Here is a 15,775-nt window from a genome sequence, read left to right as displayed (position 1 = left end):
TTCAATCCCCAGGTCCACTCAGTGGGTCCGGCATTGCCGTGAGCTGTGGTGTAGGTCGAAGATGTGGCTTGGATCCACCATTGCTGTGACCGTGGTGTAGGCCAGCAGCTGCAGCTCCAATTTAACCCCTAGCCTGGGAACCTCCATATGCTGTGGGTGTGGCCCTAAAAAAGACAAGAAGGAAGGAGGGGGAGGTGGAAAGAAGAAAGAGTCTCATTAAAAGAGCCATAAAATATTTTTTAAAAATTAACTAATCATAATAAAGTAAGTACAGAATTCCCACTGTGGTGCAGTGGGTGAAGGATCTGACTGCAGCAGCTCCATTCACTATAAAAGTGCAAGTTTGATCCCCAGCCCAGGGCAGTGGGTTAAGGATCTAGAGTTGCCAAAAAAAAAAAAAAAAAAAAAAAGTGCATGATTGATGACCGTGAGCAAGAATTCCAGAGTATGACTTAGGTAATGTTTCCTCAAGAAGCCTATTTAAAAAAAAAATATATATATATATATATATATATATATATATATCAAGGTATCTAATTAATATAAAAGAGTAGCTTTCTTTATTCCCTCAGATCTGACTTCTCAGCTAACACTTGTCAGCTATCGTTATCAATACCTGCTTCAAGGTGGAAAAAAATTTTGTCTGGGATACCCAGCTAATGGCAATCAGTGATTACTCCTGAAAACAAAAGAAAGAAAAGACCTTTCCTCTGGTTTCTACCAGGTCTCAATTAAGGCATCACAACTGATATGTGAAGTTTGCGTTTTAGAAAGACCTACCTAATTCCGCCTCTTCCTAAATCAAACTATGGCCTGGGCAGTGTCTTGCCCAGGGTCACGCAAGTAGAGCTGGGGACAGGCCCTTTTATGTCCCATCCAGAGCCCTTAACACCCTCCTATAATGCTGCTTACGGGTGATTTAGCATATGTGTAAGCCAGTGGAAAGTTAACCTGTCTCTCCCTGTGAAGACAAGAGAAACAGTAGCCCGTGTTCATTGGCGAGTGACTTAAGGCTTCGCCATGTAGCTTCTTTATGTCACATTCATAATATTAATTTTATTTTTTTATACATACCGTCTCTATGTTTTTATTTTTTTCATTTTTATTTTTATTTTGTCTTTGTAGGGCCACACCTGCAGCATATGGAGGCTCCCAGGCTAGGGGTCAAATCGGAGCTACAGCTGCCAGCCTAGGCCACAGCCACAGCAATGCCAGATCCAAGTCTCGTCTGCGACCTATACCACAGCTCACCACAACGCCGGATCCTTAACCCACTAAGTGAAGCCAGGGATAGAACCCGAAACCTCATGGTTCCTAGTTGGATTCATTTCCGATGCGCCACAAGGGGAACTCCCACAATATTAATTTTAAAGAATAGGCCGTGTTTCCTCGGAGTTCCCATCGTGGCTCATCAGAAACAAATCTGACTAGCATCCATGAGGATGCAGGTTCGATCCCTGGCCTCGCTCAGTGGGTTAAGGATCCGGCGTTACCATGAGCTGTGGTGTGGGTCGAAGACACCGCTGGGATCCCGAGTTGCTGTGGCTGTGGCGTAGGCTGGTGGCTACAGCTCTGATTCTATCCCTAGCCAGGGAACCTCCATATGTCCAGGGTGCGGCCCTCAAAAGACAAAAAAAAAAAGAGGGAAAGAAAATAGGCTGTGTTTTCTCAATACATAATTTATCATGACCATTTTCTGACTCCTCACTAATGTGTGTTTATACCTAAATTTATCTGTGTGTGCTTGATGGGGAAATGCCATGCACATTAACTTTTTAATAAAGTTCTAAATAAAACTTGCTTTATTCAAAGGAAAGTTTTGTTTTAAAAATCTTGAAATTTTTCCTTCAGATTTTTTCACAAGTTAGTGGGTTTTTTAAACCTCTTTTCAGGGTTATTAAACTGGGTTAAACTATATGAAGCGCCTGATATGGGGTTTTTGAGTCTAAAATCCTGGCAGGTGAGCCAGCCCTACAGAGTGGTCTCAGAACAGAGGGTGATCCGAGTTGTAGGCAGTTCGTGCCGCGTGAACGCTAATTCTAGAACATTCAACTTATCATGTTAAATTGATTGCTGGATGTTTCTCTGTGAAAGTCTTGGAATCGTCCTCCCCTTCCTTTCCTTGAGCCAAGAAAACTCTGAACCAGAACAATTCAATTTCAATTTGTGGAAAAACTATCCTCCATGAACGAAGCATCGTGCTAAGAGAGACTGGTGGCAGGAACATTCTGATCCCTTTTGCATGTTACTAAAATATCTGAATTTCTATTTAATGGCTCTGGGACGCATTTACAAGCTTTGTTTCTGAGGAGTATCTGCAAGCTGTGTCCTAAAGCCTGGGAACCTCGGGAGCAAAACCTGCTTTTGTGCCATAGTTATTGTATTATATGTTAAGGATTTGGAAGGAACCCCAGGGAGGCCTCAGGAAGCAGTCACTGCCTCTTGACTTATCATCCTGACGGCGATTTGTTTTAAAGTTGATAATCCCTAGAGCTACAAGAGTGTCCCACATCTGCCCTGAATTGAAAACAGATTCCCATTAAGAGCCTTACATCAGCGCTGCGCATTCATTCGATCTGAGTCAGAAAGGAAGTTGGAGAACATTCGAACGTATGGCCTGATAGCAACACGGCAGCTCCCTTCATGGAGGATCAAGACGGCGGGGTCCGTAGGCTGTCCATTTCCGAGCTGAAGCCTGGTTTTTCGGTAAGGAAATGTCCTTTGGATATTTGGGCAGGCATAGTTGGGAGGGGACTCTTTGGCCAGCAGGTATAAACTAACGGTCCATCTGTGGGACTTCTAGGGCTGCCAATGAATCGGTCAGCATTCTGAGAGGCTAGGAAGCCTCTCTTTCCCAGAAAATCCTCTGCCGGGCTTTGCTGGGTTTTGTGACTTACCATTTATGAAGGATATATTCAAAAAAGTATGTAGATCGTTATAGAAAATTCCCTCTCAAGATTCTAAAATGACTCGGTAAGCCAAGAAAAGTTTTTACTGTTAAAAAGCCAGAATTTTTCCACCCTCAGCTTATCTATGAAATTATTTTCAAATATTTCCACACATGCTAGGAATGAAGGATGGAACTCAGCAGTTCATATTCCAAGCCTCAGGGGACCAGGGCCATCTGATTAACTATTTAGCATTTAATATCCTACTGAAGGCGTCTTCTCAGCTGGCTGAACAACTCTTTTCCTTCTTTTTTTTTCCCTGTGGAAGCCGTGTATTATAGAATGTGAGCTTCTTTTTCTTCTTAATTAAAAAGGAGATTAGATTTGTTCATTAAAAATGATTAAAGGCAAAAGAAGGGGACCGTGGTTATGAGTCAGGGTCTGAGACCCCCAGAGCCTGAGGCATGAACGCTGAGGACCCCCCCAGTGCACCCCCCACGCAGTCTGGCTCCTGAGGCCCTTCTGGCTCCTTCTCCAGGTCTGGACAGGGCTTTGGTGAATAGAGGCCTCTAGGGTTACTTCCAGAAGTCTATTCTGCTCACCGTCTTCTCTGAGAAGCTGAGGACCCTGCCTGGTAGAGTTGATGCCCAATGAATAGGTGTTGAATGAAGACAGAGTTATTGAAGGAACTCTTCGGAGTTCCCATCGTGGCTCTGTGGTTAACGAATCCTACTAGAAACCATGAGGTTGCAGGTTCGATCCCTGGCCTTGCTCAGTGGGTTAAGGATCTGGCGTTGCCGTGAGCTGTGGTGTAGGTTGCAGACGCGGCTCGGATCCCGCGTTGCTGTGGCTCTGGTGTAGGCCGGTGGCTACGGCTCCAGTTAGACCCCTATCCTGGGAAACTCCATATGCCGCAGGAGCAGCCCAAGAAATGGCAAAAAGACAAAAAAAAAAAAAAATGAAGGGACTCTCGGAAGAAATGTCAGTTTGAACACATGGAGCTAGTGAGCCTCTGTTGGGTTAATTTCCACTCACCTTCTTGGGAAGATTGACAGCGCAAGTAAAGCATAGAGAGTGAAGGGTAATTAAGAGAAAAATGCTAGCGTGTCAGTCAGAGCAACTGTGCCTAAAATGTCTGAGTCGGTGGTTATGGTATTTCTAAAGTAAAGAAATGAAATAGGAGTCTTGAGAGATAACAGTTGCCCTGCGAGACTGTTCAGGAGTTGGAGGAAAGCTGGTACAGGAGAAAGTGAATAAACAGCTGCCCGGCTCCCCCGCAGCTCGGTGCAGATGTGCTCATCAAAAATATCCCGACAGTACAAAGGCTGTTCTTGTTCCATGTGCTTCCCCCAGTTTCAGAAACAATACGTTAAGAGCAGCCCAATTGGCAGGTAAGATTTTCAGTCCAAATGCCAAAACACTGTTCTCTCTTGACTGGCTGCCCACAGTTCTTGAAAGAGGGAAGGTTTTTAGATGCCAAAAATGGAGTGCAAACTGTGTCATGGGACTATGCCCTCTTAATCCCAGCAAGACAGAGGCTCCTTTTAGAAAAGGAAGCACATTTGGGTTTTTGTGCTGGAAGATGCAAAAAGATGTATTGATCAACTCAGACAGAAAGGGGAATTATCAGGCTCAGAAACATCGCTTCTGTCCTAGCTAAGGAGACTGGCAAATGAGCCTTGAAATCTTTAGAAACAATTCCAGTTCAGACCAGCTTCCTCTTTAGTAGATGACTATATATATTATGTGTATACACACACACACACACCCCTACTTAATCTCAGCCACAAAATTCAGAAAGAAAATAAAAGTAGTGAAAATAAAAATAGAGACTTCTATTACCTATATCAGAGATTGGCTTCTATTACATCAATTAAAATTCACCTCCAAAAAGCCCTCTTGCTACTTTTTGAGTGACAACATAAGCAAGACTTCATTTGTCTTGATTCGGGGCCATGTCCTCTTTCCCTGCCCCATATTTGAACATCAGGCATCTCTCTAAGACGATGCCATCATGCCAAGTCCCAACCTCAATGCTCTCCCGAAGTTTTGTAAACCATTGTTTGGAATTCAGAACACATTATCCCCCAAAAACAAAGTTAGGCTCACAGCTCAACTCCTGAATGCAAATTTACCCCAAAATATAGAGAATTTGTTACAACGATCTAGACATGAACGGAAAGAACTACAGTCATTCCATTTAAAGATATTGAAGAACACAATTTATGGTGAACGGTAATAAGGCTTTAGAGAGCTTTTTTCTTCATTTTTTTAACGTTTTTGGAGTTCCCATCGTGGCTCAGTGGTTAACGAATCTGACTAGGAATCATGAGGTTGGAGGTTTGAGCCCTGGCCTCGCTCAGTGGGTTAAGGATCTGGCGTTGCCGTGAGCTGTGGTGTAGGTCGCAGACGGGGCTCGGATCTGGCGTTGCAGTGGCTCTGGCATAGGCTGGCAGCTACAGCTCTGATTCAAGCCCTAGCCCGAGAACCTCCATATGACGCAGGAATGGCCCTAGAAAAAGGCAAAAAGACAAAAAAAAAAAATTTTGTTGAAGTAGAGTTGATTTACAATGCTGTGATCATTTCTGCTGTTACAACGAAGTGATGCAGGTACACATACACACATCCATTCTTTTTCAGACTATTTTCCTGTATAAAGCGCATTTTAAGCATCCTCGAGAATTAATTCTTCACCGTGGGAAAAATTCTTTCCTTTGTCCAAGCCCTAACCACCTCTCCTAGGTGCTTTGTCTCCGTCTACTTCTTCAAATGGTACCCTAGATTGAAGTCCTAGCGAATTATTTGCACGTACTTTTCCACTTGTGGTTTTTTGGCCTGGAAAATCTTCCTCCACGCCTGATTCCTGGCAGATCCTCATCAGCCCAAACATTGACACAGTTAAAACTCCTCTGTGATGCCTCTTCTCCTCCCTTAGACACAAATTCTCTGAGAACACTTTGCCCACAACTTCAGATGGTCTCTTCCCTGACTTTCTAAAGTGCCAGAGATCCTAGTTTTAAAAGTGTCCCCTAGGAAAAGTTACAAATTCCCCTCCCCAGCTCTTCCGCATTTCTATAACACCTTATCAGAACCACTATGTATTAACATTCACCACATTATATTGTGAATTTTTATTTATATATTATCCCCTTCCCTAGACTGAGAACTCCTAAAAGCTAGGGATTTCCTCAGGATGTGTTGCAACTCTGGAATATAGTGAAAAATTAACAAGAGGATGAATGGATGGATAGGTTGATGGATAATTGGATGGATGAATGTACGACAGGATGGATAGTGAATAAATGGAGGGACAATTAGATAAATGGATGGACAGATTGATGGATGGATGGAGAGATGGAGTGCTGGATAAAAGGTTGGTTTATTTAGAGGAGGAAGAAGAGCTATATAAAATCTTCTATGGAATTTGAAACGGGATTTTATTTTTATTTATGTATTTATTTATTTTTTATTTTTTATTTTTTTTTTTTTTTTTTTGTCTTTTTGCCTTTTTGCCTTTTCCAGGGACGCTTGCCACGGTATATAGAGGTTCCCAGGCTAGGGGTCTGATCAGAGCTGTAGCCGCTGGCCTACACCACAGCCACAGCAATGCAGGATCAGAGCCACGTCTGCAACCTACACCACAGCTCACGGCAATGCTGGATCCTTAACCCAGCCAGGGATCGAACCTGCAACCTCACGGTTTCTAGTCGGATTCGTTAAACCACTGCACCACGACGGGAACTCCTGAAACGGGATTTTAGTTTCAAGGGCAAGATATCAATGAAATTTGACCATTATTATTTTATTATTTTACGTCTATAGTTATGTAAGGAAGGGATTATGAATAATGGGGAGAGACTAGAGCTTGGAATAAAAACATATGGGTTCTAGTTGAGCATTACTTTCCAGTTGTGTGGATAAGTTATTTACCTCTCTATTTTTGCCTGTTTTTGTCTGTAAGATGGGTTAATAACTACCTTGAAGAGTTGCTATGAGCATTAAATGATTATCCATCTAAAAGCTCTAGCTTAGTGCTTAAACCACACAAGGTAGAAGATAAATGGTGGTAAAAGATGGCTCTAAATCAGAAATGGCAGACATAGAATTTTTTTTGGTTTTTGTTTGTTTGTTTGCTTTTTAGGGCTGCACCCCTACACCACAGCTCACAGCAAAGCCGGATCCTTAACCCACTTAGCAAGGCCAGGGATTGAACCCGAAACTGCATGGTTCCTAGTCAGATTCTTTTCCACTGCTCCACGACAGGAATTCCAAAGAAACGGCAGACATAGAATTTTGAAAGCAGGAGGAGTACAGGAGGAATTTGGCCCTTCTATCCAGCCTTGGACACTCCTTTTGCAACTCCACCCTCTTTTTTTTTCCCACATTCAAGAGAAAAATATTTAATAAAGATGTAGAAATTTGCACAACACAATAAACAATTTGATCTATAGAACTCTCTGCATCAAACTTTTAAGGAATACCCATTTTTTCTTGGGAGGGTCTCATTTCAGGTCCTTTATTTTTCCATTTTTTAAATGACTTTTTTTTTTTCCATTATAGCTGGCTTACAGTGTTCTTCCAATTTTACACTGGACAGAAAGGTGACCCAGTCACGCGTACATATATACATTCTTTTTCTCACATTATCATGCTCCATCATAAGTGACTAGCTATAGTTCCCACTGCTATACAGCAGGATCTCATTGCTTATCCATTCCAAAGGCAATAGTTTGCATCTATTAACCCCAAATTCTCAGTCCATCCCACTCCCTCCCCCTCCTCCTTGGCAACAAGTCTGTTCTCTGTGTCCGTGATTTTCTTTTCTGAGGAAAGGTTCATTTGTGCACTATATTAGATTCTAGATGTAAGTGATATCATATGGTATTTGTCTTTCTCTTTCTGACTTAACATCACTTAGTATGAGAGTCTCTAATTTCATCCATGTTGCTGTAAATGGCATTTTTTTTCTTTTTTATGGCTGAGTAATATTCCATTGTGTATATATACCACATCTTCTTAATCCATTCATCTGTTGATGGACATTTAAGTTGTTTCCATGTCTTGGCTATTGTGAATAGTGCTGCAATGAACATACAGGTGCATGTGTTTTTTTCAAAGAAAGTTTTGTCCCAATATATACCCAAGAGTGGGATTGCTGGGTCATATGTATACCCACTTTTTGATGCAGCCTGTCAAAATAGCATTACTCTACCTTTTATCAGCCACTTCCCATGTCACTTGGGTGATTAAAAATAAAATAAAGTTGGAGTTCCCGTTGTGGCTCAGTGGTTAACGAATCCAACTAGGAACCATGAGGTTGCGAGTTCAATCCCTGGTCTCACTCAGTGCATTACGGATCTGGTGTTGCCGTGAGCTGTGGTGTAGGTTGCAGACGCAGCTCGGATCCTGAGTTGCTATGGCTGTGATGTAGGCCGGCAGCTACAGCTCTGATTAGACCCCTAGCCTGGGAATCTCCATATGTTGCAGGAGTGGCCCTAGAGAAGGCAAATAGACAAAAAAATAAAAATAAAATAAAGTATAATAAATTAAATAAAATAAACTTGGAGGTGTGAAAGAAAAGAAGAGAGTTCAGGAGATTTGTGAATAAGTAGCGGGGGGAAAAATTTCCCAAAACAGAATTAAGTAAGCTATGATAGCAGAAGGTAACATTATACTTGCAAAATAAAAAGGGAGGAGATGAAGATAAAACTACTTGGTGGAGGTGTTTACAAAGTGAAAGGAAGAGGGGGGAGGGAGTGGGAGGGATCGGGAGCTTGGGCTTATCAGACACAACCTAGAATAGATTTATAAGGAGATCCTGCTGAATAGCATTGAGAACTATGTCTAGATACTCATGTCGCAACAGAAGAAAGGGTGGGGGAAAAAACTGTAACTGCAATGTATACATCTAAGGATGACCTGACCCCCTTGCTGTACAGTGGGAAGATAATAAAAAAAAAAAAAAAAAAAAAAAAGTGAAAGGAAGAGAAGAGAACTTGCATTGTTGGGAAAATGCATTTCAGGATTATAAAAGGAATAATTGCTGATTTAATATGCATATATCTGTGCATGCACACCTGTGCACTTGTAACCAGAAAGTACCTTATATAATTTCAAATACTTCACATGAATAATAATGATAGTAATACATTCCTAACACTTAATATATCTCTTAACCAGGTGCCGGGTGCTGTTCTTAGCTCTTTACACGTATTAACTCATTTTAGCCTCACAACAACCCTGTAGGGTCGGTTTGCAAGATCCTTATTTTACTGATAAGGAAGGACAGCACACAACTAGTCACACAACTGGGATGTGTGGGAGCCAGTATGGGAACCCAGAGTCTGCACACATCACACAAGAAAGTGGGTGCAGCTGATGTGACTCCTGGCGTAATCAAAGGTCCAGCTCAGCGGCCACAGTCAATGTCGCCGTAAAGCCCCTTTGATGAACATCCCTATGGATATACAATCAGAATACAATTTTAATACCTGAAAAGTTAGAGCGGTAGAATTTGCATGTTGCCCAGACCAGCCGGCTGATTGGACTGAGAGTTTCCAAGGAAAGTCAGCCCCGGGGACACCGACCAGAGACTCTGGAGTCAGGCAAGGGGCAAGGGTCCTATGGTCTTAGCCGCCCACGTGGCACTGCAGTGTCGGAAGGACATTGTTTTTAGTCCCGATAACAACCAAGTGATTCTTAAAAAATTCTTTCTGAAATTATGTTGACATCCCAATAATTGTCCAGAAAATAGTCATACATTTGTTTGTTTTTTTAAAGAGTCATCTATTTCTGACCTTTTTTTAAAAAAAAGTCTCAAAATATATCATTTGCGAGCATTTGTTTATGTTTCCTAGATTGAGTTTGACAGGTCCATGTTCTAAAATAATTCCATTACTCTTAGGCCTAATGCTAAGATCTTACCTCTCCCTCAAATTGCTCACAGCAATTTTCCATGAAAATTGCTCCATTTTCTCCTATGAAAAATAGGGACACACACACACACACACACAAGGAGTTCCTGCTGTGGCATAGCAGGTTAAGGATCAGTGATGTCTCCGAGGCAGCATGAGTTTAATCCCTAGCCCACTGCAGTGGGTTAAGGATCTGGTATTGCCGCAGCTGCGGCATAGGTCACAGCTGTGGCTCGGATTTGATACCTGGCCCAGGAACTTCCATATGCCATGGGTGCAGCTGAAAAAGAAAAAATAAAGAAAAAAAAAAAATAGGGACACATTCAACTAGTTAATACATTCAACACATTTCACAAATTCTGATCCGAGGATGTGTTAGACAGAAAGAATGGAAGTCCTCCCCTTTGCTACCTGTTTGAATTACTATAAGCATTTCTACAATTCAGAAAGTGACTATAAGAGCTCCCAATGTGGCAGAAGAGGATTGGCAGCACCTTGGGTGTACTGGGACTCAGGTTCAATCCCTGGTCCGCAGCACGGTGGGTTAAGGATCTAGTGTTGCCACAGCTGCGGCTTAGGTTGCAATGCCGCTCAGATCTGATCCCTGGCCTCGGAACTGCATATGCTGTTGGGCAGCCAAAAATGAAAAAGAAGGAGAAGGAGAAGCAGGAGTTCCCCTCGTGGTTCAGTGGCTAATGAATCCGAAGAGTAACCATGAGGTTTTGGGTTCAATCCCTGGCCTCACTCAGTGGGTTAAGGATCTGGCGTGGCCGTGAGCTGTGGTATAGGTCACACACATGGCTCGGATCTGAAGTTGCTGTGGCTGTGGTACAGACCAGCAACAACAGCTCTGATTCGACCTGGGAACCTCTATGTGCCGCAGGTGCAGCCCTAAAAAGACAAAAGGAAGAAAAAAAAAAGGAGAGAGAGAGAAAAGCAGAAGCAGCAGCAGAAGATGAAGAAATTAACTATGCAAGTGCTACAAAGTTACCTATTTCTCTGGCTATTTTATTCATTCCTATTTTAAGCCATTCCCATGTCCTGCTGATGTTTCAGGGTATAGTTTTTGTATGCATAGGTAAACTGGTTCGAGAAGTTGCCCGAAGTTTTGCCTGCCCCCAATATATTCAGTGATGCACCTGAGTTTCTTCCTTTGACTCAGGAAAACAGGAGAAATAACAACTGACACCCAGAATCGCACAAATAGGGAGCCAAGTGGGTCTCCTCCTTGGATAGCAGTGAGGGGAGAGGAAGAAGGAAAGGATGGACGGGGTAGCAGGTGGATTGCCCAGCTCTTTGTCTTCATTTTGTCTGGCTAGAAAATATCTTACGTAACATCAATCGCCTTTGGAGCATTTTTACATCTGTTCCGGTGTCCTGGAAATAAACATTAAATTGAATTAAATTTTAATTTAATTTAAATTCTGAATAAAAGGCCTTACATAAACTGACTAAAAAGAGCTTAACTATTCAAAAGTAGGTCAAATAGAAAAAAGGCACTTTCAAGTGTCCAAAACAATCCCATCACTTAAAAAAAAAAAATCCTGCAAGTTCAATCAATACCTGATAGAAATAAAAAATTAAGTTAGATGTATCCTTCAAGGAACTGATTTTTTTAAATCACCAAATGGCTCCAAAATGTCAAGGAAATACAGGTCGCCAAAATGAAGCCCAAAAACAAATAAAACAAGAAAAAATATTAAAAATAAAATGAAGCCAGGAGTTCCCTGGTGGCTCAATGGGTTAAGGATCCAGCATTGTCACTGCTGTGGCTCTGGTCACTGCTGCAGCACAGGTTCAGTCCCTGGCCCAGGAACTTCCACATGCCACTGCATGGCCAAAAGTAGTAATTTTAAAAAGACTGGAGAAGCTGAACCAGAAATACTCTGGTCTCAGAAACACCTGAGGAAGGGGTTCAGTCTCTACCCTGAAAACAAGAGGACTCAGTAAAATCTGTGTCTTGAGAAGCAAAACTTCCCAATTACCTCCCAAATTTAGCTCCCAAAGTTCTGGTAGCCAGGATTTTATGCTGCATCTCCCTCCCCCACCACTGTCACCAAGAGAAAAGATGGGATGGTTCCTTCAAAAAGACCTGCTCAAAAGTAAAAGTCTTCATGTAAGACAGATCCCCTACATCTCTGAGCCTGCTGCGACATCAGTCACAATGAGGACCACCCCAGGGCTTCTAATCTAATTGTTGGTGCCTCAATCTTAAGTATAAACAAAGGGTCATCAGACAACCAGAAAAGGCTGTGGACATGAACGCTATCTAAACAAATGGGTTGGGGAGAATGAACTCAGAGGTAGCAGAGATAATATGGGGACAGAATTGCATCCAAAATATACACTGAGTGTGCTCAGCAAGGCAAAGGAAAGAAAAACACGTACAATTAATAAAAAATAAAAATAAAAGAAAGAGGAGTTCCCATTACAGCTCAGAGGTAACGAACCTGACTAGTATCCATAAGGATACAGATTCAATCCCTGGCCTTGTTCAGTGGGTTAAGGATCTGGCGTTGCTGTGGCTGTGGTTTAGGCTGGCAGCTGCAGCTCTGATTCGATCCCTAGCCTGGGAACTTCCATATGCTGCAGGTGGGGTCCTAAAAAGAAAGAAAAAAAAAAATCCAAAAATAAAAAACAATTTAAAAGAGGCTTAGAAGATAAAGTTTAGGTAATGTGTCAGAACTAGATAGGAAACAGGACAGAATCTAAGGAAAATAGATGATCAATCCAATAGGTCAAATATCCAAATAATAAATTCTGGAAAGAGAAAGCTGAAAAAACAAAATGGAAGAAGTCAATTGAATAATAAAGAAAAATTTCCCCAGACATGAAAGACAGGAGTTTCTTGATTGGAAAGACCCATCTATTAAGAAAAAGAATGCGTATATATGTTTGCCCGGGTCACTTTGCTGTACAACAGAAGGTGGCACAACATTGTAAATCAGCTATATTTTAATAAAAAAGACAGACCCATCTCACACCCGACGTGAAGAGTAAGGCATATATCATTGTGACACTTCAGCACACTAGCGATAAACAGAAGATCCTAAAGTCTGCCAGAAAGAAAAAAATCAGGTCACACAAACCACCAGAAGCCTGAATGGCATTGACTGCTCAACAGGAACCCTAGAAGCCAAGAACAGCAACTCCCAAATTCTGAAGTGCAAGTGATATCTGACCTAGAAACTATCAAGGGCAGGGTAGACTTAAAGCATGTATATGGGGGTCAACGTATTTACATCCCTTAACCCCTTCTCCGCAAGCTCCACCAAAATGAGAGAAGTAAGCAAAGTCCAACCAACTCAGAGGGGGGCTCCAGACAGAACAGATACAAAACCTAAAGAAATGGAACTGACTGGAGTTCCCGTCGTGGCGCAGTGGTTAACGAATCCGACTAGGAACCATGAGGTTGCGGGTTCGGTCCCTGCCCTTGCTCAGTGGGTTAACGATCCGGCGTTGCCGTGAGCTGTGGTGTAGGTTACAGATGCGGCTCGGATCCCGCGTTGCTGTGGCTCTGGTGTAGGCCGGTGGCTACAGCTCCGATTGGACCCCTAGCCTGGGAATCTCCATATGCCGCAGGAGCGGCCCAAGACCAAGAAATAGCAAAAAGACCAAAAAAAAAAAAAAAAAAAAAAAGAAATGGAACTGACTGATATACCAGTGGGTTCCACCATATTGCAGGGTGTTTTAAACTCTCTCAGAATATTTGGAGCAAGATAACGGACAAATACATAGAAAAATGGATAAATTAAAGAGGAAACCTCCATTCCTATTGTGGCACAGCAGAAACGAATCAGACTAGTATCCTTGAGGATGCAGGTTCGATCCCTGGCCTCTCTCAGTGGCTCTGGGATCCAGCATTGCCAGGAGCTGTGGTGTAGATCGAAGACTCAGCTTGGATCCTGAGTTGCCATAGCTGTGGTATAGACCAGCAGCTGCAGCTCTGATTCGACGCCTAACCTGAGACTCCACATGCTAAGGATGTGGCCCTAAAAAGCACACACAAAAAAAGAAATAGGATTATAGTAGACAACATGTGTCAACTGTGAACAGTATTTATTTACAATGGAAGCAATAATAGAACCATAAATTAGAATATAAATATGGTGGCCATGGAATTGGACCACTCAGACTTCCTTGCAAAGGACAACCTGCTTGGAGGACTGTATTGTCCCTTGGGACCCACTGTTGTCTTCAGAGAAGGTTTGTTCTCCTGGGTCCCCACACCATGACTGAGCCCTGCAGGGGACGAAAGCAGCCCATTGCTGCTCAGTGCAAGACTTCCGCAATGGGCCGTCTTTAGTCTGGGTCTCCTCATGAGCCTGGCCTTGAATTTCTCCGAACAGCTCTGCTCCTAAGACTCCTCCTACCCAATCTTTGTCCCTCTCCTTCATGGGGTCAGATCAGCCCTGGGGCCACCCCTTTATCTGCCCGAGTGGATTTTGTGCTTTTCTAATTCTGCCTTGTTGTCTGCTGCTCAGAGGACCCGAATAACACCATCAGTACACTGGGAGAATGAAAAAAGGAAAAATTAGGGGGGTGAGGGGAAGGAGGCAGAGCGGAGTGTTAAATCATCATCTTTCATATTAGGAATCAGTAGATTCTATCAATCAATATGTCTCTATGTCTGCAGTGGGGGAAAAAACAATAGCATGATAAGCACGTGATTTAGAAATGAGGGCGACAGTGCAAGAAACAAACAACATAAAAGTGATTATGTCAGCGAAGGTGGGGTGAAGCAGCAGTGAACTGTGAGTGGGGGGAAGGGGGAAATGCCTGGACTACTATGTGACTTGACAAACTTGCCTAGGAGTTCCCTTGTGGCTCAGTGGGTTAGGGATCCAGCATTGTCACTGCAGCAGCTCGGGCCACTGCTGTGGCGTGGGTTTGATCCCTGGCCTGGCGCAGCCAAAAAGTAGAGAAATTTGCCTAATATTATGATGATTAAAAAGCATGTATCTACATACATATATATATATCAAACATTGATATATGTCAATCATATTTAAATGTTTTAAAATATATAAATATATATATCAACCATAATCAAAGCTCTTTATATACAGTGTAAATATATGTAAATATATATCTAAAATCCATAAATATATTCCATACGTCTTAAAATATTTGATCAAAATTGTAGTCAGAGCACCCTGGTAGCCCAGCAGATCCAGCGTTGTCACTGCTGTGGCTCTGGTCACAGCTGTGGCATGGGTTCGATCCCTGACCTGGGAACTTCCGCAGAACATGGGCACAGCCAAAAAAAAAAATTGTGGTGAACTGTGGTGCCTCTTGCTTGTTTGCCCCCTCCTCAGTCTAGTGCAAGCCTTCCTTGTCATTACAGTCTGGCTGCAGCCTCCACTTCTAAGCGTGGCTGGTTTCTCTGCGGCAAGGACACACCTAGAGGTGCACCAGGAGGCAGGGAAAGGCACGCAGGAATCCCGGGAAGGAAACCTGAGGAGATGCAAACCTTCTGCCTCCAGGCTGATCAGGGACCCCCTCCAGAGAGCTTGCAGCTCAGCCCAGCTTCACGTCTTCCTTCCTTCCAGTTCTGCGACATCAGCAGCTGGTGAAACTAGTCCCTTTCCTCCAGGGTGACTGATGAAGAAAGAGGAGGGGGTGTGAAGAAGAGAGAGGATAGCAGAGCGGCTCCCCCTCCCTCCCCGCCCCCTACAGCTGTGACTGCTGCCCTGCGGCCACCTGGGCCCTGAGACAGCTGCCCCCGAGGGCCCTGGACACCTGCCACATACCTTCCTCCCGTGGCGATCAGGCCGAAGGGAATGTGGGCAGGGACACTGTGGGGAGGCGAGTGCATGTGTGTGTGGGGTGTGTGTGTGTGTGTGTGTGTGTGTGTGTGTGTGTGTGTGTATGTACCAGAAAAACCTCACACTGTTATGTCACATGACCATAGTTCTTCCCGACTTGGTCAGAAGCGTGTGTATCTACCTGGCTTTCCTCATCTCCATCTAG

The 15,775-nt window shown here is 43.2% G+C and overlaps 1 protein-coding gene across 2 annotated transcripts in view; it reads left to right on the top strand.

The window, feature by feature from the left end:
- The window catches only part of SASH1 (SAM and SH3 domain containing 1), a 356,754-nt gene that overhangs the window by 86,276 nt on the left and 254,703 nt on the right, over positions 1-15,775 (top strand). The window contains exon 1 of one of the 2 annotated variants that reach the window (XM_021072060.1): positions 1,374-2,706. The exons of the other annotated variant lie outside the window; for it this stretch is intronic. Coding sequence (XP_020927719.1) covers positions 2,644-2,706 — 63 coding nt within the window. The 5' untranslated portion in view covers positions 1,374-2,643. Of the gene's footprint in view, positions 1-1,373; positions 2,707-15,775 lie in introns of those variants that run through there. 2 annotated transcript variants of the gene reach the window in all.

Source organism: Sus scrofa, chromosome 1 (genome assembly GCF_000003025.6).
Source record: "Sus scrofa isolate TJ Tabasco breed Duroc chromosome 1, Sscrofa11.1, whole genome shotgun sequence".
NCBI classification, from domain to species: domain Eukaryota; kingdom Metazoa; phylum Chordata; class Mammalia; order Artiodactyla; family Suidae; genus Sus; species Sus scrofa.
This window is presented reverse-complemented; position numbering and strand designations above follow the sequence as displayed.